At 41.7% G+C, this 22,982-nt stretch overlaps 1 protein-coding gene across 7 annotated transcripts in view; it reads left to right on the top strand.

Moving 5' to 3' along the window:
- LOC147027593 (teashirt homolog 3-like) overlaps positions 1 to 22,982 on the top strand; it is a 251,356-nt gene that overhangs the window by 87,290 nt on the left and 141,084 nt on the right. For 5 of the 7 annotated variants that reach the window (XM_085877123.1, XM_085877129.1, XM_085877130.1 and 2 more), the window contains one exon: positions 12,022 to 15,676. In XM_085877123.1, the coding sequence (XP_085733249.1) occupies positions 12,022 to 15,676 (3,655 nt within the window). Of the gene's footprint in view, positions 1 to 951; positions 974 to 7,233; positions 7,352 to 12,021; positions 15,677 to 22,982 lie in introns of those variants that run through there. The other 2 variants (XM_085877124.1, XM_085877127.1) reach the window with 2 other exon arrangements.

The following is a 22,982-nucleotide window of genomic DNA, read 5'->3' as shown; positions in this document are numbered from 1 at the left end:
GATATTATGACACAAAAAAATAACACGAACAGTGAACGTTGGATTCAAACCTGTTCCTTCCGATTTGGGAGAACACCGACACCAAGCTCAAACTTTGTGAACACCTATGGTTCGTATTTTGTGAGGATAAATATTTCATTCATTCTTGAAAATACGAATCCACTTTAAGTGACAAACTGTGATGTAATCCACCACACGTTGTCTTGGAGTCACAATTCATTGTTCACTGAGATGGCTGTGGTGTTTGTTCTTGTAATTTGACTGTTAAAAACATAAACATATGAGTGAATAAATGAGCTTAATTTTGCAAACCAACATTCATCCCCTGTGCCAGTTGGTTGTGTGGCCAAAGCTCCCAATACTTTAATTTCTCTGTGGCTGTGAGGTTCAAGAAGAGAAGAATGGAGGTGAAAAGGTATTGGGTGTGGGGAGGGAAGGGGAGCAACATCTTCTCCCAAGCCTTTTTTTTCCAATTGCAGTCATTTTGCTCGTTATGTAAATTTAAATATTAATGGTTTTGCCGTGTGCATGAATATTGTGGCCCAGGCAGGACGATGGGAAGGGAGGGTTCAGGGTGGCTCCATCACTTGATGGGCACTCAGTCTGACTTTGCGGTTTTGCATTTATTGTGTGGATCGTTGAAGTAGTGACAGTCTTTGAAGAAGGACATCGGGAAAATGAATCAGGATTAACCCTCTCTCTTCCGAATATGGAACGAGCAGTCAAACTATTCAATAATCGTCAAATTTCGGCTTTCTCTTTGGAAACGATGTGTTTGTAAAACGATTACATTAATTTATTTACTTTCAGTAAAATGGGCTGCTTTCTTCCTCCCCCACCCCCATTCCCCATCCTCCTTCTCTGTGGAGTACCCCAGAACAGATACAACTGTTCTTGACAGGTAAAGCCATCCGTGAATGAAATTTCTTGATCATCATGGTACGGCTACGATAACTCGATCTCGATCTGCACGGTAAAATAACTTTGCTGTTTTTTGTCCTGTAGCACCATATCAATCAGTGTTTTCATTCTACTTAATCATTTCAACCATTTTTCTTTTTGATCGGTTTTTATTTTGTCTCTTACGATGAAGTGGAAGAATAATTGTCAAAAGGCTTTCTTAAATTTTCACCTCAGACCAATAACATCAGGCCACGAGAAGACCGACAGAAGCTGTCCTTACAATGAAGCATCTCAAGGCTGTGGTTGCAATCATTCTCCTGACAACCACCACCTTGTCGAAATACAACCACAAAAATCACTCCCACCACAGAGATGTGCAAGATTGCACCCATTATCGCAACAATGCCGAATCGTTCCTTGATTGCAGATCGAGTTACAATCTGATTAAAATAAAATAAAAATTCTGTTTTCACTGGCTTTACTTCCACGTAATGTCTCCTTTTTATTTCGAGATAAATATTCTGGATCAGGAAAAAAAAAATTCTGAAGCTGGATGTTTGAATTGATTTGGTATAAAGGTAGAGGGTGCTTGCTTTTGTCTGCAGACCTGGATCATCCGATTCACCAGGGATACCATTGTTTAATGGTGGCAAAATGACAATTAAGTGATGTAAGGTGTGCCTTTTGTTCGAGGTTTTTGTTGGTTTAATATGAATATTATGTACATACATCTCGCCGCCACGCCACTTGACATCACCATGAATCTGCCTGCGGAATTAATGCAGTGACTTGCTTAGAATTGACTTTTGTCACAATGTAGATTCAGAAACAAGACTTGCTTTTGCTTTTATGACACTAACGAGGAGTAATTAGTCTGAAGGGTTGCTTTTGGACTTCTCCTTAAATACTTCATTTTCAGCACCATGAAAGCCTACAAAAAGCATTTCGCATGCATCGATGGGCATTGGAATATTGCACCGAGGAATTTGAAAGAAGCTTCGTGAATTGCTAAACGGTAATGCAAATAGCAATTCTGCAGAGTGAGTAATGGATAATTAAAGAAATTGTGAAATGAACAGGCAAGAGAGGCAGAGACATAGTGTGTGGATGGCGAGAAAAACCTTCCTGCCTTTATGAAATTTGCTCGTCGCTCTCGGCATTTCTTAAGGCTTTCTGTATTGTGGATGTAATGTCGCTGATTAACTATGTTCTATTCCTATAAGATCTTAATAAAGCATCAACTAAAATGTACAGCTGGAATTTTGAGATCAAGATCTTCATTGCTGCAGATATTTTTTTAATTTTCAAAAGATAGACGAAAATGGAATTTGTTACATTTTTCTTTTGTAGTTTCACTCCATTGTTTCTTTGATTTGGGTTAAGCATCATTGTTTTGGTTTTATTTTTTTTTCCAGCTTTAGCTTCTCGACTCAACTAGGCCGTGATTTTGACCTGCCTTGTGCTTCCCTGGATGTATCGTGTTCGTAAAAGAGCTGAGGTGGCAATTTCACGACCCCCTAAAGACCTTGCATCCTCATAGGAGAAATGACAACTAGAGAGAGAACGCATTTTTGTGGTTCTGCAGGGACAGATCAGTCAGTGAACACTAATTCTAACGAAAGCAACCTTTGCTATCTCGGTTGCTTTGCGGTTCAGACAAGGTGAGAAGATTTCCCGAGGGCTGTGAAATGGCAAGCTCCCCTTGGCTACCCAATGCTCCTGGCACCGATTACACCTGTTTCCAGGTGCAACTCTTAGTACTGTAACAGTGTTATCAAAACAGTTAGAACCACTGGTAGCTTTTACAGTTTGACGATGACTTAATCATTCTTATTTCAATTCAGGGATTAACATTTTGAGGACACTTGGCTTGTTTATTTGGGTTTTTTTTCAACCAGTCGATTTCAGTACCAATTGAGTGTCTCTCAAGCGACAGGTTTAAATAGCTTCCTTAAACAGATAGACAGTTCAGCAGGTCAGGTAACCAAGTGAGTGGCTCTGTTTTCTGAGGATGAAAACAATGGGGGAAAAGGCCAATTTCAATTTGCAGTTGGAAAAAAAAAAAAAAACGTGGGAAGAGAAAGAAAAAAAAAACCAAACCAAAGAACTTGTGAGACTGCGGAATAAATTATATCTGTCGACCTTTACGACCTTCCGAATTTAGGATTGCAGTATTCTGTAACGGGGTACATACTCTGTGACTGAATGGGAGCAGAGCCAGCATCAAAGCCACTCTGGGTTTTAGCTTCATCACTTGCTGCTCCCAATTAACCAGAGCAGGCAATTAGTAAGCAATTAGCCACGGCAACCAGGTCTTGCTGCTCCCACCTGAGATGCCTTGCTGGCTACAGTTGGGGCAGAAGAACTGCTGTGGCTGTGACTTCAGCAAGAAATATAATTGTCTCTCTTCCACAACTTTTGGTTGCTTAGTTTGTTCGAGTGAAGTGTTTGAGACTTTGTGTTTCTTTTGTTTCAAAATTGTTGTTTTTTTTATATTCTGAGGCCAGTTGTCCCTCTTATGCCTATCACAGCATTGTTTGGAGATCCTCAAATTCGACAATTATTTTTCGTTTAGTAAGTCCATGTAGAATTTTAATGAAACGATTAACATCCTTTCAGTAAGTCTGGTACAAATTGGTGGAGGTAAGTTACCATACTTGAATCTTACTTCTGATAAGATGTTACCAACTGATGCAAACATTTGATAATCGTGCAGGTGACATAAATGGAGTTTTACGGTCGTTGTAAAAAAAAAAAACATGGATATATCAGTCAGGACAATAAATTATTGGCAAGTGTAGTGCTGCCCAATCAGATTATAACACTGATTACTCATTTATTTAGGGATTTCAGCGAGGTATTGGCTTGTTTTTATTCCAAATTTACACGACAGCAGACGGGATCTGCTGGAAGTGAGCAAAGATTGTGTCGAACACAGCTGACATATAGGCTCTGCAGGATCGGTTGGTTCGATTTATACTTTGTAAGTGTTTTAAGAAGTCAGAACAATTGAGAGAGGAATGCAAGGTAATTAGCATTTAACAGCAGTACAAGTAGAGCTACATTCAAAGTACACTGCCCCCATGCAAAACAAACAAATAAATACCACATCCTCCAGCGCGCGACATTGCCGGGCAGTGCAGCACATGGAGATGTAAGTGGGAGGGAGCAGCGCGCAGTGATTGATCGATTAATTGTGTAATTAAAATACATAAATAATAATCGTAACATTAATTTCTTAATCGGTTGGCTCAGAGCATACCTAAACTACCACTGTTTCTTCCAAATCTGCAACTTTTTGAAAATCAATCAAGTAATTAATCAATTGCTTGATAAATCAAAAAAATCGAAAAAGAAACCCTTTATAGCCAAATCTCTTGGTCACTGTCATGTCCAAATATCAGCTTCCGAGCTCAAAAGGTGCCTGCGATATTACCTAGATGAGAAAGAAAATAAATAAGTAATTTAAAAATCGATAATAATTAAGTAATTAATCAGTGAAATGTTTCCAAGCTCAAAGGATGGCTGAGATATCGCCCGGACAAACAAACAAACGGAGTGAAAACTGAGTACACCCTTTCGATGCGCGTCGTCGCTGGGCACCAAAGGCCTTCAGCGTCCTGCAATGACGTCGTGCAGCGCCTGCAGACAATGAGAGTTATAAGGCAGCAACTCAAAAGTGATGGTGTAAAATCTTCTTCTTCCTCTTTTGTTTGCAGCACAAAGCTCCAAGTAGTAAAATCATTGTCTGGGGATGTGGCGATGTCGCTGATGAAGTTCCCTCTATCGGTCAGGGAAGGAATTTGAGCTCGGTGCCGGCGATAGCTCATCTACTCTTGATGAAGGACACAGTGAGATCTTTAACATCCACCAACTACCGCTGGCAGGTGGGACGCCCAGTTTGACGTCCATCGTTGGTTAAAATGACACAGTGAGACAGATTTGACGTCCCCACTTTTTATATCGGGTTTTTAACCCTGGCTTCGTGGTTAGGGTGGCTATTTTGTGATCGTAGCGTCCTGCTTTTGAGCCCCATTGGTTGCTGAATTAACACAAGGTGGGGTTGACTCAGCCTGTCATCCTTCTGAGGTTGGCAAAATGAGTTCCAGTGTACCTATAGAGGGGCACAGCATCAACAGAATAGTTGTGCCACAACAAAATGATGGCGACCTGGCAACCAAGCTGCAATACACAAGAAGAAGAATATCGAGCTTCTGATAATGTCCCTTCGAGAAGATTCCATCCATCCATCTATTGGGACCATACTCTGTGCAGAGCGTCGGTGCTGCCGAAGCAGTCTCCTTGGCTATTGGGCACAATCCTAGACAGGTCGCCACTCCAACACAGTGCACCAGCAAGTTGGCATTCAGAGAAGATTGTTCAAGTAAACTTGAAGGATGGAGAACTGCCTTCCCAAGGGCCAAGTCGTATTTAACCGTTGCAGCGATGGTGTATTAAGAAGGTAGAACACACTCTGCTCGAGGTGGACGACTCCAATGATTCCATTTCTCTGTGTAGTTTACTTGAATGATTCAAACAAGGGCCTTTTGAATCGGCAAATGAAAATAGAAAGCAGATGTGGCACGTCCTTGATCCAACAGGGATCAACCAAGACACTCAAAATTATTTCGTAATGCTGAGAAATGCAAGCATGGGCAAGAACAATGGGAAGACAAATTATTTTAATGGGCAAGTTTTGGTGTGGAACACATGGAAAAGGAAGATTAAAAAGTAATTGTTGATAAATCACTTAAACATTGGGCACAATGCCAGGCAGCAATAAACAAGTCGAAGGGAGTTTTGTGATGCATTAATGTAAGGAAAGTTTTTAAAAGTTGAAGGAACTACAACTTAACTTCCCCCATCTTCCATCCTGGCATGACAGATACATACGACTGGATGTGAGATTAAAGTTTGTCAATTCTTCACAAGCTCGTGTTTCCATTCCTCTTTATACTATTCCTGTTCAGAACAATCTCTTACCACATGACCTATCACCAGTAAAGCTGAAAAATGTCTCGCTGAGTTAAACATCACATCAAGACCTGACAGCGTTGGTGTTGAGGTTTATCATGCTGTGCTCAGCTGGCATTATATCTGCCGGTCCTTTTTTTCCAAAGTTCTTCTCTGAGGGTCATCCACTTCAACGGGAAGTGGGTCACGTACCTTGATTCATCAAAATTATTTCAAAACCCATTGCTTCAACTTCTCGTCAGCAAGCTTGCGTCGAACATGTTCGGCAATGTTTTTGGCTCAATTATATCGCAGCTCATTCCGATACATTCTTCTCCTTTATATTTATGAGTTTGCCTTTAATCTAGGACATGGCTCTTTCATTCCACCAGCTAATCAATGTTTCGATGCCCGGAGTTTCAGGCAAGTAGTTAGGATGTTTCATGCGGACCGAGATATTGTTTATGCCTTTGACATGCTCAGTAACCGAGCCTTGCTTGCTTGCCAAACATTATGCTCACAACATCAAAATCTATCTTCAGTTGAGGTTTGTTGTACTTTTCCAAGATGTTAAGCATTCCACTGCGTCCCTCCTGGCAGCTGATGCCTGTCCTGCAGCTTCGCATCCTGTCTTTCATTTTGCACATTTTACGATCCTACGACTTTACGATGGACTGCAAAAACATTGCGTGCTAACAGTCGACATGAATAACATCATATCGTATGCCAAAACCTTGCAACACGTACCAATCATTCTGTGTGTGTCGTGTGTTTATAACTCTCTGAAATGAAAAAAAATCATCATCAAACGCACTCTTTGGTGATTGAATCATATCAAAAGAATCACAATTGTGTCTTTTCATCAACCCTTGGAGAAAAGATCATCGCCGAAGCTTCTTGGTCTCAGCACAAAGTACGATCTACTTTCGAGCATGTCCTTATGTTCCAAAAACAGAAGAAGGTTATTCATTTATTGCTGTCCTCAACAACCATCATTTTCTCAACGCTTACAAAGCCTTGTATATGGGGGCCTCAAATTATATCGACAGACTGCCGATTTGCTTTATCTAAATTCGTCATACTTTTGAGGAACACGTCCTAAATGTCAACCGGGGGTGTGTTCCATTACCAATAAGCTTGTAGAACGCTCGCACAGTGGCTTAAGCACTCGATCAAAACGGTTCATGACAAACATCAGGCTTGGGAACAATAGCAACCTCATTACCTCTACCACCGAAGGTGAAGGAGGTTATGTTTTCAGCCCTTTCTGTCTCTCTGTCTGTTTGTTATTTGCAATATCGAAGATTTCTCAAGCCTATTGGTCTGTCGATTTTGTTATTCTGACTGTCTGTTTGGCTGTCTCTTTGTCGCCTGCAGGTCACAATTTTAAACCGATCTTCACGAAACTTCACCACATGGTAGAGTTTGCCTTAAGGAAGAAGCCTATTGTTTTTGAGGTCAAAAGGTCAACATAAGCCCGTGGTCAACGACTAAGGTGGAATTTCTAAAATCCTCAATTTTCATCCAATTGACTTGAAATTTGAATCGGATTTATATTTCAGCTCACTGAATTAAACCACCAATTGTTTTTGAGGTCCTCTTCGGCCAAAAGGTCATCATCGACCGGATTTCTAAAATTGTCAATTTTCATCCGATTCACTTGAAATTTTAAGAGGAGTTGCATATTTGGTCATTGAATTCAACCAGCAATTATTTTGGAGATCAAATTTGTTTTATGGATTTTGCAAGTGTCGTACTCTGCACGACGTCGTCTTCTTCTTGTTTGTTTGTTTGTGTGCAGGATATCTCAAAAAGTTGTGAACGGATCCGGATGAAATTTTGTGTTCAGGTTGGGTGTGTGACACGGACGAACTGATTAGATTTTGGTGAAGATCTGGATCCGGATCCGACAACTAGAATTTTTAAAGTGATTCTTCACCATTGATAGATCGGGCTAAACTGATATGTAGCACGACATCTCAAAAAATTGTGCACAGATTTGGATGAAACTTGGTGGACAGGTTGGGTGTATGACAAGGATGAATTGATGCGATTTTGGTGAAGATCCAAATGCGGATCTGGAGACATAATTATTTAACTTTCAAAGTGATTATTCACCATTGAGAGATCGGGGCTCTACCGACATAGTACTGTATAGCATGATATTTCAAAAATGTATTGGACCCGATATGTTCTCGTGGATCAGGCATGACGTGGCGAAGGTATGCGCTCCACCGAGTGTTCTTCTAGTTGGTGATGGAACACATCCTGGTGGATGACTATTTTTTATTTTATTTTTATCTAATTTATTTTTAATATCTTGGTGGGGCCTTGGGTAACCTGAGAGTCCTGGGCAGCTGCCCTGTTTGCCCTGCCTTTAATTCGGCCCAGCCAGCAGTGCATCAAAAGCCTGATGCAGTAGCAGAAATAACTATAATGACACTTGATGTAGCACATACCTCTGCCCGGCTGAACCGTTTACGTTTTGTATCCCACTGATAGGCCGGATCTGCATCCGGACCTGAACCAAAATTTAAACGTTTTGTTCTTGTCACCTCCCCAACTCATCCACCAAGTTTTGTCATAACCCGTCCACAACTTTTTGTGATGTCATGCTACATATCATTTTTGGCCCCATCTCTCAATTGTAAAGAATTATTTCAAAAATTAGAAAAAATTCTTGCATCCAGATCCAGGAGTGGATCTTAACCAAATTTAAGCAATTTTGTCACATACCCAACCTGTTAACCAAATTTCGTATGAACGTGTCCACAACTTTTTGAGATATCCTGCTCACAGACAGACAGGTGTGAAAACATAACCTCCATCCACCTTCAGTGGTGGAGGTAAATATGGAAAAGTAGTCTTTTTCTTAGTTAGCTGAGTGATCAGTGTGCTCGTTGTGTTTATGTATCTACAAACTCTTTTGGTCATTATTGAAAACATCAAATCAGAGGAAAGGGAAAAAATCAGGGAAAGTGAAGTAATACTGGAGATGCAAAACAAAACTTTCGAACTACAAAAAGTAAGATCTTAGATCTTGAGAGAAATATATCGATAAATATCACGAGAGATAACAAATTGATAAATATTGAGCAAAGTGAGCATAGGAGGAGGTTTGTTTAAAGCTGCAAAAAATAAAGCGACAACTAACAAACACAGCCACACAGACCAGCAAATGACTCAACATAGATCAGATCTTGGCGCCAAATTTGACGAAGAATCATTGTTGCAGATTTGTGAGAAATAATCAAGCAAAACAAAGAAACTTGCTTCAAGTCTTTGTGTAGATGAGCATTTATATTGATGGTAAGAGAGTATGAAGGGATATACTTGTTTAGTACACAAATAATGCCAAAAGCATTCCCATTCCGTCCTTCCTGCTTCACCCCTCTTATTTTACTGGAAATATCAAATGGCAAAGGCAATGCTAAATATCTGCGATCACAAAGCGATTGCCAAGGGTAAGCCTCCCCCGGCCGGCACCCGCAATCCAACGATGGCCATATTTCTCTCAAACATGACCTTGACCTTCAACATTTAGGGATCGTGTAAATTAATTGTAAATTGAGAAAATGTGTCTCCATCGATAATCTATCCATAAAACTCAACATCATGAAAATCGGAGGAATTTATTGCACGTTATTATCAAAAAGTTGTTTTTTGTTAATTACGTCACAATCCGAAAAATGCTAGTCAAGGACACGAATCAAGTACCAGGTGCACAACTTCAATGGAAACCAAGGGCTTCAACATCATTGGAATCTCCCTTGATGAAGTTGAGTCTTTGGGCCTTTTACTTTCCCATTGCCGACAGATCAGTGGTCTCTGTCTTCTCCCGCCTCCTTTCAGGTCTTGTACCCTCTGCTTTTTTCGTGCTTTGTCCCCCCCCCCCCCCCAGGTTTCTGCAGGGTGCATGCAATCGATCATCAACCCCCTTCTGGTGAAACTACCTAAATCCAGAATCACTGTTCACCACCACTCATTCGTTCTTCTTCTTCTTCTTCCACCTGTGCAACCAATGTCCACATCCTCTTCAGTCTCATTTATCCCCCCCTGGTCTTCAAGACATCTGTTCATCACCATGTCAGATCATCCCACATCCAAATTCATGATCTTTTCTACCCCTGGTTAACCGACCCCCTCCAAAGGCCCACCTCTTTCCTTCCTGAGAGTTTGCTTCCGAATCCATCTTGTCCATCCTGTGTGTCCTCCCCTCCCCCTCATTCATCAAATATGTATGTGTGTATATATAATCATATATGTATGTGTATATATATATATATATATATATATATATATATATATATATATATATATATATATATATATATATATATATATATATATATTCCTTTTTTTTGTGCCAAAAACTTCAAAATTGATCATTTGGCATTTTACATCACAAAAACATTACAGTGTGGTCCAGCAAGGCCAGATATTGTTGCAGTATAATCCAAATTTTTCACAAGTGTTCCAGAAGAAGGTATCACTTTGTGGAAATATCACCAGTTTAATTTGCCCATCGAAGGTAGGTCAAGATGGGTACTCCCACCCGGAGGGCCTTTCTCAGGCGGCAGTACCGATGCTCGTTTTTCACAAGTCGTTTGTTTCAAAAGCTGCATAAAGATTGTCGTTCGACTATTTCTGTATTTTGACCTCGACCGTAATTCCCCAAAACCTTCATATTTATTGTCAAATGAAGTTTGGATGATTTTTTTTGGGGGGGGGGGGTTCAGTGGGCTGTATGAAATGTGAACACATCTTTCTTAAAATACTTTACAATCTCATGAAGATGAATGGTCTTTCAGATTAATTCCTTAAAAGAATAGCAATACAATATTTTTAAATCTTGTTTATTTCCCTATTCAGGGCCCTGTCACACCTTGACGTTTTAGCCAGCGAATGGCAACATATCAAAATGTATCTAAAACGCTGGCGTACGCTGAACTATTGATGTTTTTTTTTAGTTTTGGGCGTATAATAACGAGTTGGACGTATGCGTAACGTACACAGAACGTTTCGATAACTTATAGATAACTTATACCAACGAATGCTTAGCGTGTTGTCGGCGTTCACAACTTATGCCCAATGATAGTCTAACTTATGCATAGCGCGCGGCAGAGTATCGCCGACGATCATGTGGCGTAGCCTATTAATAGGCTGCCGCTCGACGATTCAAATCATAACCGCACTAGAAATCGAAGTGTCAACATCACCGTCATGCCGAAGAAAAAAAAAAAAACCATGGAGTCTGGAACACTGATGGGTTCCTCCTGTGAAGCCCATTTTTATATACCAATTCCCCTAAACGCTCCCAATACGCCATTATACGGTAGCTGTAAGTTAGAAACGTGTTCAGTAAGTTCTGTGGTCGTCCGGAAGACGTCAAATATGTCAATATGCGTTGGAGATACGTTACACATAGGTTCAAAGCACGTTACTCACAGGTTAAAAATAAGTTTCGGGTACGCTAGACATTACGTCGACGTGTTTCGACTAATGAGTAACTTACAAATAACGTGTGTCAATGATCGCATAACGTGCCTACAACTTATGGCCAGCGTATGCGGAACGTGTGAGTCATACGCTGGCATACGTCGAAAAATTTTGAGCATGCACAAAATTTGTTGATGAGCTCGGCATACTACGACGTATGCCAGCGTGCTTCAGCGTGCTCTTAACGTATACAAAACTTACCCATAACGTATTCGACGTGTGCCAGCGTATTCGCCAAATTTTTCATACGTCAGCATGCGTTCGCTAAAACGTCAAGGTGAGACAGGGCCTTCAACGAGCTATTTAATTTTTATTTGCTGTTATTTTCACAAAATTAATCTCAAAGACTGTTCCTCTTAACAGGACTCCACGATAATCTCGTTCATGCACGTACTGGATGTCAGATGCATTGTTTAATGTGTTTTGTTTGGTTTCTTCCTGTAGATCAAACATACATGAATGTATTTCTCAAAGATAACTGTAAAAATAAAATTTTTAATGCTTCAAAGCAGGGAGGGATAACTATGATAACAAGGATTTTGCATCTACCTGTTTAGCCCAAATGTACCTACAGTATTGCACAAAAGGTTACAAAGCATAAAAAGTGGAAAAAAAATAATCAAGGAAGCAGATCCGCATAGTGCCTCAAATTTTGTTTTCATGCAGCCTTTCTTTCCGATGACGAGCTGAAGACTACAGCAGAAGACGAAGATGGCGCGCAGGGATCAGATGCTGGGGACGAGGAGACTTTGCAGTATGCTGACTGCAGCGATGGTGAGCTCTCAGATGAGAGAGCAACATTGGGCGATCCCTACAGCCCTGCAGCTACGGATGGTGAACGCAGCACTCCAGACGTGAGCGACAAGGTGGAAAAGGTGGGTGGGAATGGGGAAACAATGGTTCGTGATGAGGTGGTGGCAGGAGAGCGGGACAGTGACTCACAGAGCAGTGAAGACAGTGTTTGCATGAATGATTGTGAAATTGGCCTCAGTTTGGGTGAGAAACCTTGGAAGGAAAATGGTGGTGAAAGCAAAAGCCCAATAGCTACCCAGCAGGATAGTGTTCTGGAAACGAGAACACAGTTCCCTGAGCTCCTGTCTAGCTCCTTCTGGTCATCAATGGGTTACAATCATTTGGCACCACCTGTTCTCCAACCTTACAAGACTGAAAGCACTGTAAAGGATCAAAAGGTGCACTTGCCATCTATCCACAGTAGCACTGGCAGTGGCAATTCAGGCTGCTTTGATTGGCACGAGACAGCGTTGGCCAAGACACTACAGACCTCTTCATTAGGCCTCACTCCTAGCCCCTGTGAATCGAGCCTATTCAGCACAGTGCAGCTGTACCGCCAAAGTGGAAAACTTTTTGGGCCAATTTTTACAGGGGCAAGTAAATTTCGATGCCGGGACTGTAGTGGTGCCTACGATACTCTTGTTGAACTGACTGTTCATATGAGTGCCACTGGACACTATCGTGATGACAACCGAGAACGTGAGCGTGATGGACCCAAACGCTGGTGCAAGCCACGCAAACGCTCGCTTCTTGAGATGGAGGGTAAGGAGGATGCACAGAAAGTTTTGCGATGTATGTACTGCGGCCATTCATTTGAGTCATTGCAGGACCTTAGCGTACACATGATCAAGACGAAGCATTACCAGAAAGTTCCCCTTAAAGAGCCTGTACCAGCGGTTGCATCAGCCAAGCTTACAACTTCAATCAGAAAGCGGTTACAAGCTGAAGCACCGCGTAACCGCTCCCCAGACAGAAAAGCAGCCAATTCGAGTTGTGGAATGGGGACAGGACCAACAACGGATTCAGCCATGTCTTCAATTTCACAAAAGGGTGGAAGTAGTCCATACATGACGTCAAATAATCGGTACGGTTATCAGAACGGTGCAAGCTATGCATGGCAGTTTGAGGCAAAGAAGTCACAAATCCTGAAGTGCATGGAATGCGGAAGCAGTCACGATACACTGCAGCAGCTAACAGCACACATGATGGTCACAGGACATTTTGTCAAGGTGACGAGCTCTTCTGTGAAGAAGAACAGGCATATCGTTTTTGATCCCATAACTAAGCACAAAGTGCAGTCAGTTCCCCTTCCACCAACCAATGTGACGCCATCACATATCTCGCCGGCAGGTTCCCCAGCCAAGGCCTTGGCCTCATCACCGAATTCTGTTGCAGGGAAACCTCTTGCCTCTACTCCTGGCACCAAGGTAAAGTCAAACGCACAGACAACGCATGTAAATTTCAGTACATCAATGACTTTTGCCAGTCTTGAGCCCCCAACAAGGCTCATGGCATCTCCGTCAGGATCACCAGCAAAATGCAGTGCCTCACCACGACATTCACCGAACCAGTCATTGCACTCACCTGGAAACATCACCTTGCCAATGAAGTCACCAACAGATTGGGCAAAACCTCAGGGCAAAAGCCCAGACTCTAATCGCAGCACATTGAAGGTGGAAAGGGACAAAGGGGAGACAGAAGAGAAAGGAAAAGATTCAAAAGAGGTTGATACATCATCACAGTACTTACGTGAGGAAGATCTAGAAAGTACCCCCACTACTGGTCTCGATATCTTAAAGTCTCTGGAAAACACAGTTGCAACAGCGATCAATAAAGCTCAAAATGGTACACCAAGCTGGAGTGGTTATCCAAGCATCCATGCTGCCTATCAGCTCTCTGGGATGGTCAAATCTGCGTTTCAAAGTGAAATACCACTCGGTCCAGGACGAAGTGTTCGGTCAGGACACGTGTCTGTGAAATCAAGAGAACATTGTCCTCAAACACCACCCTTATCATTGTCACCCACAGCTCGTCTGCCACCACCACCTCCACCCCCACCATTGCCAACATTCCGTGGTAATGTATTTGCTATGGAAGAACTTGTAAACAAGGTGTCAGAAAACTTACATCAGGGAGATAACAGCAAAACTTGTTTGGCCCATTCAACAGAAGGACATTCCCCAGCATCTTTTTCCGGTGCATCATCACCTTGTAAAAGTGATGATGGACGAGAGTCCACTCGTGAAAACCAGTTACCTGTTTGTCCCCAAAGCATTGGACGCGATGGGCCACCAATTGGACATCTTGTAGTTCGACCACCTTTAAGCCCAGGCCTCGAACCTGTTTCCAATGGGTCCTCGACAACACCCCCAACTCCTCGAGAACCTATTGGTGCTCTGGCTATTATCACAGACCACTCTCTTGAGGAACCACCAATAAACCCACTGAGTGCTCTTCAATCCATAATGGACTTGCACCTAGGAAAGGCTTTGAGGACTGGTGCACATGAGGGATCTAAATCAATTCCTTTCAGGTCCAGCTGGTCTGGAGCATCTGACAAGCCAGCAACTCTACCTTCCACACTTCCTCTTCCACCTAGGCCCCCTGAGATGAGTGATAGAGGAATTACCTTCTACTGCGGAAGCCCAGACCAACCGATTGACCTCACTAAAGGCAAGAGGGTAGCTGAAGAGCGAAAAGGGATCCTGTCTTCAATGTATGCTGGAGTAGTCAGTGGTGAAAATGCTTTAGCTGACATTTCAGACATGGTGCGGACTTTAACTGGTGGAGGACGGCTTACTCCAAAGCCCCCAACACCAGCGAGCACTCCTTCAGAGCGCTCAGAAACAGATGGCAGTATAGTCGAGGATCCTGAAGATCCCAGGACCTCCCCAATACAACGACGCAAAGGGAGGCAATCAAATTGGAACCCTCATCACCTGTTGATCCTCCAGGCTCAGTTTGCTGCGTCAATGCATCCTGGAGTTGATGGTAAATTAGCAATTTCAGAGTTAGGCTCTCAGGAACGGGCTCACATCAGTCGTATCACAGGTCTGTCAATGACCACCATCAGTCATTGGCTCGCCAATGTCAAGTACCAGCTGCGACGCACTGGTGGCACAAAGTTCCTCAAGCACATGGACTCGGGTCAGCCTGTATTCCACTGCAGTGACTGTGCCTCTCAGTTCCAGTCTCCAGCTGGCTATGTTGGACACTTGGAGATGCACCTGGGCTTTCACCTCCGTGACCTCGCCCGGTTACCAACTGCCGATGCGTCTTCGCCCACCTCTGCAAACTCCACTCGAGATGATGGGCTTCCATCAGCTGTACCTTCTCCAGAGAGGGCAGCTGCTGTTCCCTTGCCACTTGCTGGTGAAGATGAGAGCGGTGCAGCTTTGCAGTGCCGACTCTGCGGTCGATCCTTCAGTAGTCGCCACGCCGTAAAACTTCATCTCAGCAAGACGCACGGCAAGTCCCCAGAGGATCATCTGCTTTTCGTCGCCGACTCGATCACACAAAGGAAACCTCGGTGAGTTGGAAAGCCGGTCGGAGCATGATACATATGAAAGGTTTTGGCTGGTTTTAATGACGGTGATTTGTGCAACACACCATGCATAAACAAATATCACGCACTTTATTTGCTTTCAAAAGGTTACCTATCTCGCATGATTTTAATAATATGCAACATTTATTTGTGCCACACCCTGTGAGGCTACTGAAGAAGCAACCACATGTGTTTTGCGAAAAGGTATTTGCTCTTTGTCAAGCTTCTCATCAGTCAGTGCAGTTGCAATGTTTTGTATCACATCATCTTATTTACCCTTACACATATGATGCTTCATGCATGTCTGAAACCAATTCACCATTGATGTCTGTTTTTTTTTTTGTTTTTTTTGTGAATAATTTTTGAAACCAAGCTTGCCAATGATGTCGGTAATTACGTGCGGTCTTAAAAGTTCAACTTGGTTTTGACAACAGCAAGATTCATTTGATTTTGTTCCGGACAACGACCAGCTCGTGCTTTATCCGTTTGCGTTTTCCTAAAACTCTTCCCCCAAGAAGCATCGATGATAAGCCACAGTCAATGAAGTGCTTCAATGCCATATCATGCTTGTTTTATGACTCTTCTGCTTGAAACAGACATGCACATTTTAAGAGAGACGTGCATGGGACATTTTTAGGGTCGTCATTCGGTGTCTGAATACACCCTTTTCATGTGGTTTTGCGATTTGGCAGGTGACAAATTTTCTGTGACTTTTACGTTTGAGTATGACATGTGCTTTCGGTGTGTGTGTGTGTGTGTGTGTGTACGTACAGTGTTAACATGATATATATATATATATATGTATATATATATGTATATATATATATATATATATATATATATATATATATATATACACACACACACACACACATTTTTTTGTGTGTTATTTTTCATTGTATTTATTTTATTGTTGTAACTGGCAGTGCTGGTTTTCAGGAGAGATTTTGTTTTTTCTCTTTGTGGCCAAAAATCCATCCCAGGCAGTGAGGTTAAAGTCCTGTACATTAACACGATCCATAACAGCCAGCTCGCTGTGTGAGAGAGAGGGAGAGACATTTTTTTTTTTACCCAGCTCCATTTGATTTCTTAACCTCGATCTCTTGGGTGCAACTGAGCCATCAGTGGGTCTTTGAAGAGCCACACATGAAAAGCAATTGGATCGGAAAATAATTAAAGTTCTTGTAATCGCCAAGATAATTTTTGCTTCAGCAGAAATCTCTCCAGAATGAGAAGGAGCGAGCCGAGGTGCTAATAAATGCTGTCATCAGTTCAGTCAAGTAGATGAGGGTTTTTCAGTTGAGGCACGGCACAGCACAGGATGTGTGTGTGTGTGTGTGCATGTGTGTGCATGTTTTTACTTTGGGATTGGTTGGCATTTTCAAAGAGGGGGGGAGAGTGTGCAGAAAGTATATGAGAAAAGGAGACGAGTGGGGTTGGGGAGGAGGGGAGAGTGCGGTGAAGGGGTGGTAGACAAAATAGAAAAACAACCAGAAGGAGACAACTGGGTGTGCTTGTGCGAGAGTTGTGCATAATTTCTTCATTTGTTTGCTTTCCCATCGAGCCAAAGAAGTTGCTAACAGGAAAAACAGCAAAGAAAAGAATTTTATAGATATAAAATCATAAATACAGAAAACATTCCAACGGAACCAATATTCGCAATTATAATAAGACGGTTTCCTCTTAGCCCAAGAGCCGTTAACCACTGCTGCCCTCGTCATGCGGAAAGTTGAAAACTGAAATTAGCTTAATAAGGCACTCTCAGCATCTTCTACTTGATTTGTTGACTCTGCTTCTCATTTCATGCTCCGACGATTAAAAGCGCTGATTAAATGCGTCCAGAAAAGCGGTATTACTTTGAGTTTTAAGCACCAGTCAGATATAGTTTCCATCAGTGCAGTCGCTGCACAAAAATGCACGACGAGCAACGTTAGGGTTCCAGATAAAACCTCGACACTCTTCATTTACCCTGGTATCTAAGGAAATTTATTGTAGGTCAGTTGATTAACTTCAAACACTCATCCGTTAGCCCTATTATGTTATGCTCCCATAGTGTTCGTTTTGAGCCTTTGCATCGATGTAGTTAAAACTGTATTTGATGTGCGTTTGGGCATTAAAACAGCATTTGAAAGTTTTGAAGTTCGAATCCAAACACCCGCGCACTTCTCCGTCGTCTGCCGTTGCCCTTTGGTGAAGTCGCTGCAGAACTACTTGCAAGTTTTTTAAAGTTCTGCCTGACACAGATTATTAAATTAGTCACATTTTCTTTGTTATAACTTTGGTGATCATGTGATCATTTGGGATTTGCTCTTTCATTTTCACTTAAATGCTATCAATACCATCTCTGCAATTGAACCAATTTGTGTGCTTTTTGTCATGCAAATTGGGTCAGCCCAACAATGAATTGCCTTGTGGTGGAACTGACAGAAGTTTAGACTACAGGGGATTTTTAAATACTGTATATAACACGCTGGCTGTGCAACAATCTCACACGTTGAGGTTCTTTGTGCTTTGCATGAGAACGAAGGAAAGGTCAGGTTTCAAGAAAATATTTTGTCATTTCGTAAACAAAGTTGATTTAAAGCAGAATTAATTTTGGAATCAAATCATTATGCTCTGAAAATGAAAATAAAACCCTGAGATAACGTGCAAGTTTTTTTTTTTTTTTTTTTTTTTTTTTACTGTGCAATTATTGCCCTCGATCTATAGCTTAGGCTCGTGAATGCTTAAAGGGCACCTGTACCGGTGATTAATGTGGCCGTATAAGCATTCAATTTATCTGGAACAATACCTTTTCACCACACCAGTATGTCAACCACTGTAGGATTAACCAATGATTTGTCAAACATTTGAGTCAAATATCAGTTCAACGAGTCGACACGCTCACCCCTGTTGAGTGTCACTGTGACGTCATTGATTAACCTGACAAGCCGAACATGGAAAAGGGCAAATGTGTTGGGGAGAAGGGTGTTTGGGGTCGTCGGGATGGCCGAGGCAATAACCGGACATGAGGGGCTATGAATGCATAGCATGCGGATATTCACATGACAAGCAAAGCGGGATAGAGAATAGGTTTCTCTGTGTTTTCAAACCAAGCAATTTGTAGAAAAATAATACATCATCCAAAATGGCTGCACACTGTCTTTTGGGAGCAGGACACTCGCTGAATGTCTCCGTTCGGACAAAATTCCATTGTCTGAGAATACCATTTCGACCCGACGTGCTTTGAAAGAAACCTACGAGCAGAACGTTTGGGATACCAGACCAAGGCAATGTTAAAAACCCATTGCTGCGCTTACAATATTTGTCCATAGAAAGCCTGTCAGCAACAAAGATGTGTCAGGATGTCAGAGATAGATATTTTTGTTGTTGTTTGTAATTTTGTCAAAGTAGTCGTCATCCCCAATTTTGTCCCATGATCTTTATGACCCCCATTAACCTTTCCGAACCCAACCATCTCACTTGTTAGTTTCAGCAATTCCTCCCTTGATCCCTTTCTTCCTATCTCCTTTATTCGCTCCCTTTGTGTTTTTCGCTCTCTCTCTCGGATCTACCTTGCTCTTCCATGAGCCTCCCTCCTACAAGCATAAAAATTAAAGTAAATAAATATGAAAACAGGTAACTTTGAAAAGGAGGAAATCTTAAGAGCAAGGCAAATTAAAGTGTATTTCGAGGCATTTATTTACCCTCACATCAGAAACTAAAATGTTCCTGTATTTATTATAATTTGTTTGATGAACACAAGTATTTTGGTTCTCAAGTACTCGTTGTGTTGATTTATTTATTTCGTTTGTTTTGACTTCCCGAACCAACTTTTCTCCAGCTTTTTAAGAAAGCAATGTTGTAAAAATGTAATTGTTAATACAAGCACTACATATGTGATTAATTTTATATCAATGGTATAAAGTGGCAGCTCATTGTCCTGTTTAATGCATCAACTTGTTGACACTTTCTCCCTTAACATCTGAGCCGTTATACAACAACAAATAACTAGATTTGGGTAGTCTGACTTCATGAATAGTCGCTCGTACATTGCAGCTTACCTTGATTGTCTTTTCACGACGTTCTCCTGAGAGCTACATTTGGCAAATGAAATTACATCGTCCATGTTGGTTTTGATATAAAATGGATGACAAAGTCCTTTCTTGCACCTATTTCGGTGACATGACGTCACTTCTGGGGAACACATTTAAATTGCTTTGTATTGAATGTTGATGCCAAGCAAAATATGCTTGCATCATTTGTGGCATGACAAAGTGGTGAGCTGATCACCAAAATGAAATAACATTTACCTCCATCAAACAAAGATGGACGGAGGTTATGTTTTCACCTGTCTTTCAGTCTGTCTGTCGGTCTGTTTATCTGTCAGCACGATATCTCAAAAAGTTATGGACGGATTCGGACAAAATTTGGTGCACAGGTTTAGTGTCTGACAAACTCGAATTGATTCGAACTTGGTGAAGATCCGGATCCGGATACTAAAGTTTTTATGTCTTCGTCGACGAAGTCGCCGGCGACATAAGGTTTTCAGGTTGTCCATCCTCCGGATGTACGGACGGACAACCCGAAAACGTCCGTACTTCCGTCCATGCTAATTTTCCCTTTTTTTTTTTTTTTTCTGCAACCGCTTATCCGATTGACACAATTTTCACCATCGCGCGACTATTCATGTGGCATGTTTTATGATAATTATGACATCATAGGTCATGTAGTTTGGCAGCCATGTTGGAAAAATAGGAAAAACTTTGGACCTCCATTTCTGAAACTGCTCCTTGCAAAAAATTGAAACCTGGTGCATGTGAAGTACTCCCCATGGGAAACAAGTGTGATTTTTTTGATGATGTCATCGTTGGCTTTGTTATGACATCACAATTGCATAGGTCAAATGCTTTATCCAACCAGTGTACAATTTTTTGAGGATCATCTTGGGATAAATTGTTTGGGGGAAAAAAATGATGACGTCATTGGTCACATGGTTCAGCAGCTGCATGTGGTTTTTTTTTTAACATAAAAACCTTCTAAAATCTTCTTCTCTGAAATGGCTAAACAGATTGAGGCGAAAATTGACGGGTATGATCACCTTTCCTTGAGGACCAAAAAGTTCTCCAACTATGACATCATAGATCGCATCGTTTGGCAGCTCTGATTTTTTGAAGAATAAACCTTTAAAAATAATCTTCTCCAGAACAGCTTGACATATTGAAGCGAAACTTCGTCCACATGTTCTCCAAGCCTTGGGGATACCAGGGTGGTCACAAATATTTAATAGGTCACATGGTCTGGCAGCCACATTGAATTGAACGAAAATCGTCTTTTTTTTTTTTAATTCTCTTGAACCACTTCATCAATCAACGTGAAACGTCACAATTATGATCTAATAGTCATGGGGAAATTACGTTTTAAATTTCAACCTGATCGGACGCATGGTCTGGCAGCCAGAATTATTTAATATTTTGAATCTGGGTTCAGGGATTTAAATCAAACCTGGTATAAGTATGCATAATGATGTAATAATGTGGGCGGAGACATATCTGGCGATGTCGTGACATCGAAGAGTGCCCTTCCAGTTGAAGGAATGCTTCACCATTGAGAGATATGGCTAAAAACTGTTTATTATAGCACGATATCTCACAAAGTTGGACGGATTTTGACAAAACTTGGTGGATGGAGTTGGTTTGATGACAAGAACAAGGCGATTCGATTTTGGTTCGGTCCAGATGCAGATCTGGACAATCAGTGGGTACAATGCATAAACTGTTCAGCCTGGTGGGAGGGATGCGCTCGACCAAGTGCCGTTCAAGTATTTTATTTTGTATTTTGCATATTTTTTGTATTTCATAATTCTCAGATACAATTGTTATACTGCAGCTACATTTTATGATCCATTAATTTTCAGCATAATTTAGGAGTAAATATTCGTACATTGTATGTCCTCTAGCTTAATTGAAGAGCATGAGAGGATGGCCTAGATGTACGCTGGGGGCTCGGTGGCCGTAAAGGATCCCATTGTGTGATTCCTAAAGGGTAGGCGAGTTGTCACCGACACCAGAACAAATTTCACTCTCCTGTCATAATCGACCTTCAGACATGGCCCAGCCGGTATTATCTAGAAAAAGTTGGACCATCATGGTTCCCCCTGGTCGACCCCACAAGGAGAGAATAATTGGGGAGTTGGAAAAGGAGGAGAAGACTCAAATACAGTACATAGAAGGCATCACAGCTTACTTGACCCATCTTGTATGACGGTTTCAACTGTCCCAGCTTGTGGTTGCAGCATCAATATGTTTCCAATACAGTTTATCATCGCTTCACCAATTAATGTTGAAGACAAAACAAATTCTTTCGTTGAATTAGACTATAAATGTTTTTTTTAACCTGAAAAGGCTGGAAGGCAGTCTTGACTTCATTAACATCCCACCCACTCATCCTTTTGGGCTGTCCAATGTCCAAAACGGTGGAGAGAGGAACTCACTAAGTAACATCCTCTTGGATCCGCATTAATAAACATTGTTAAAATTCAGGTGATTTATTTCCAAGATGATAACGTGGCCATTCACTTTGTCGAAGTGGTGATGGAGAGTTTGAAGATCGGAGACAGAGGGGGAGTTACATACATTGTTGGATGGAATCTGATCGCTGTAACTGTCATTGCTGCTACTGTAAGGGTTACCATGTCGATCTGCAATCATTTCATTTGAGGATTTTGGATTGAACCTCAATGACTCAACAGCCATAAATCCTCATCACAAGATAATGGTGACATTAAGACAGCATCCAAAATGATTTGCATCAGAGGTTTGAAATGTGAACACTTGTTAATATCATGATGATATGCGTTATACATGTCTAACATTTAGAAAACAAGTTCCCCCACAAGCAAACTGAGTCACAAGCTCATCGACCCCTCTCACGACTAACCTCTTCACCCCTCCTGCCAACCCCCCCACCCCCCCTCCTCCAACTCCTCCTTCTATCTTGAGACCACCTTGGGAGATTTTGTCATTAGTAAAGAAACATGATTAGCTAATAATTCATTAGTGCTCGTCCAGGGCATTTGCTGAAGCAAATTAGCAGCAAGGCTGCTTCAAAGTAATGAACTTGGTGCAAATATTACCTTTCTGACCTTTTAACATCATCTACTTTTCGAACTATCTTGCTCTCCGAGCAACTGTGCTTGTTTGAGGTTCCTCCTTGTCCTGTCCCCAGATGGCCGTGATGGCCCGGCTAGCGAGGTTATGTGCTGGTGCAGTCAGAATAAACATTAGGTTCATTTGCTGTTTCTTGATTGTTC

Source organism: Eptatretus burgeri, chromosome 4, assembly GCF_056783735.1.
Source record: "Eptatretus burgeri isolate ZD-2024b chromosome 4, Ebu_testis_v1, whole genome shotgun sequence".
NCBI classification, from domain to species: Eukaryota; Metazoa; Chordata; class Myxini; order Myxiniformes; family Myxinidae; genus Eptatretus; species Eptatretus burgeri.
The sequence above is the reverse complement of the archived record's forward strand: the minus strand, read 5'-3'. Positions and strand labels throughout refer to the sequence as shown.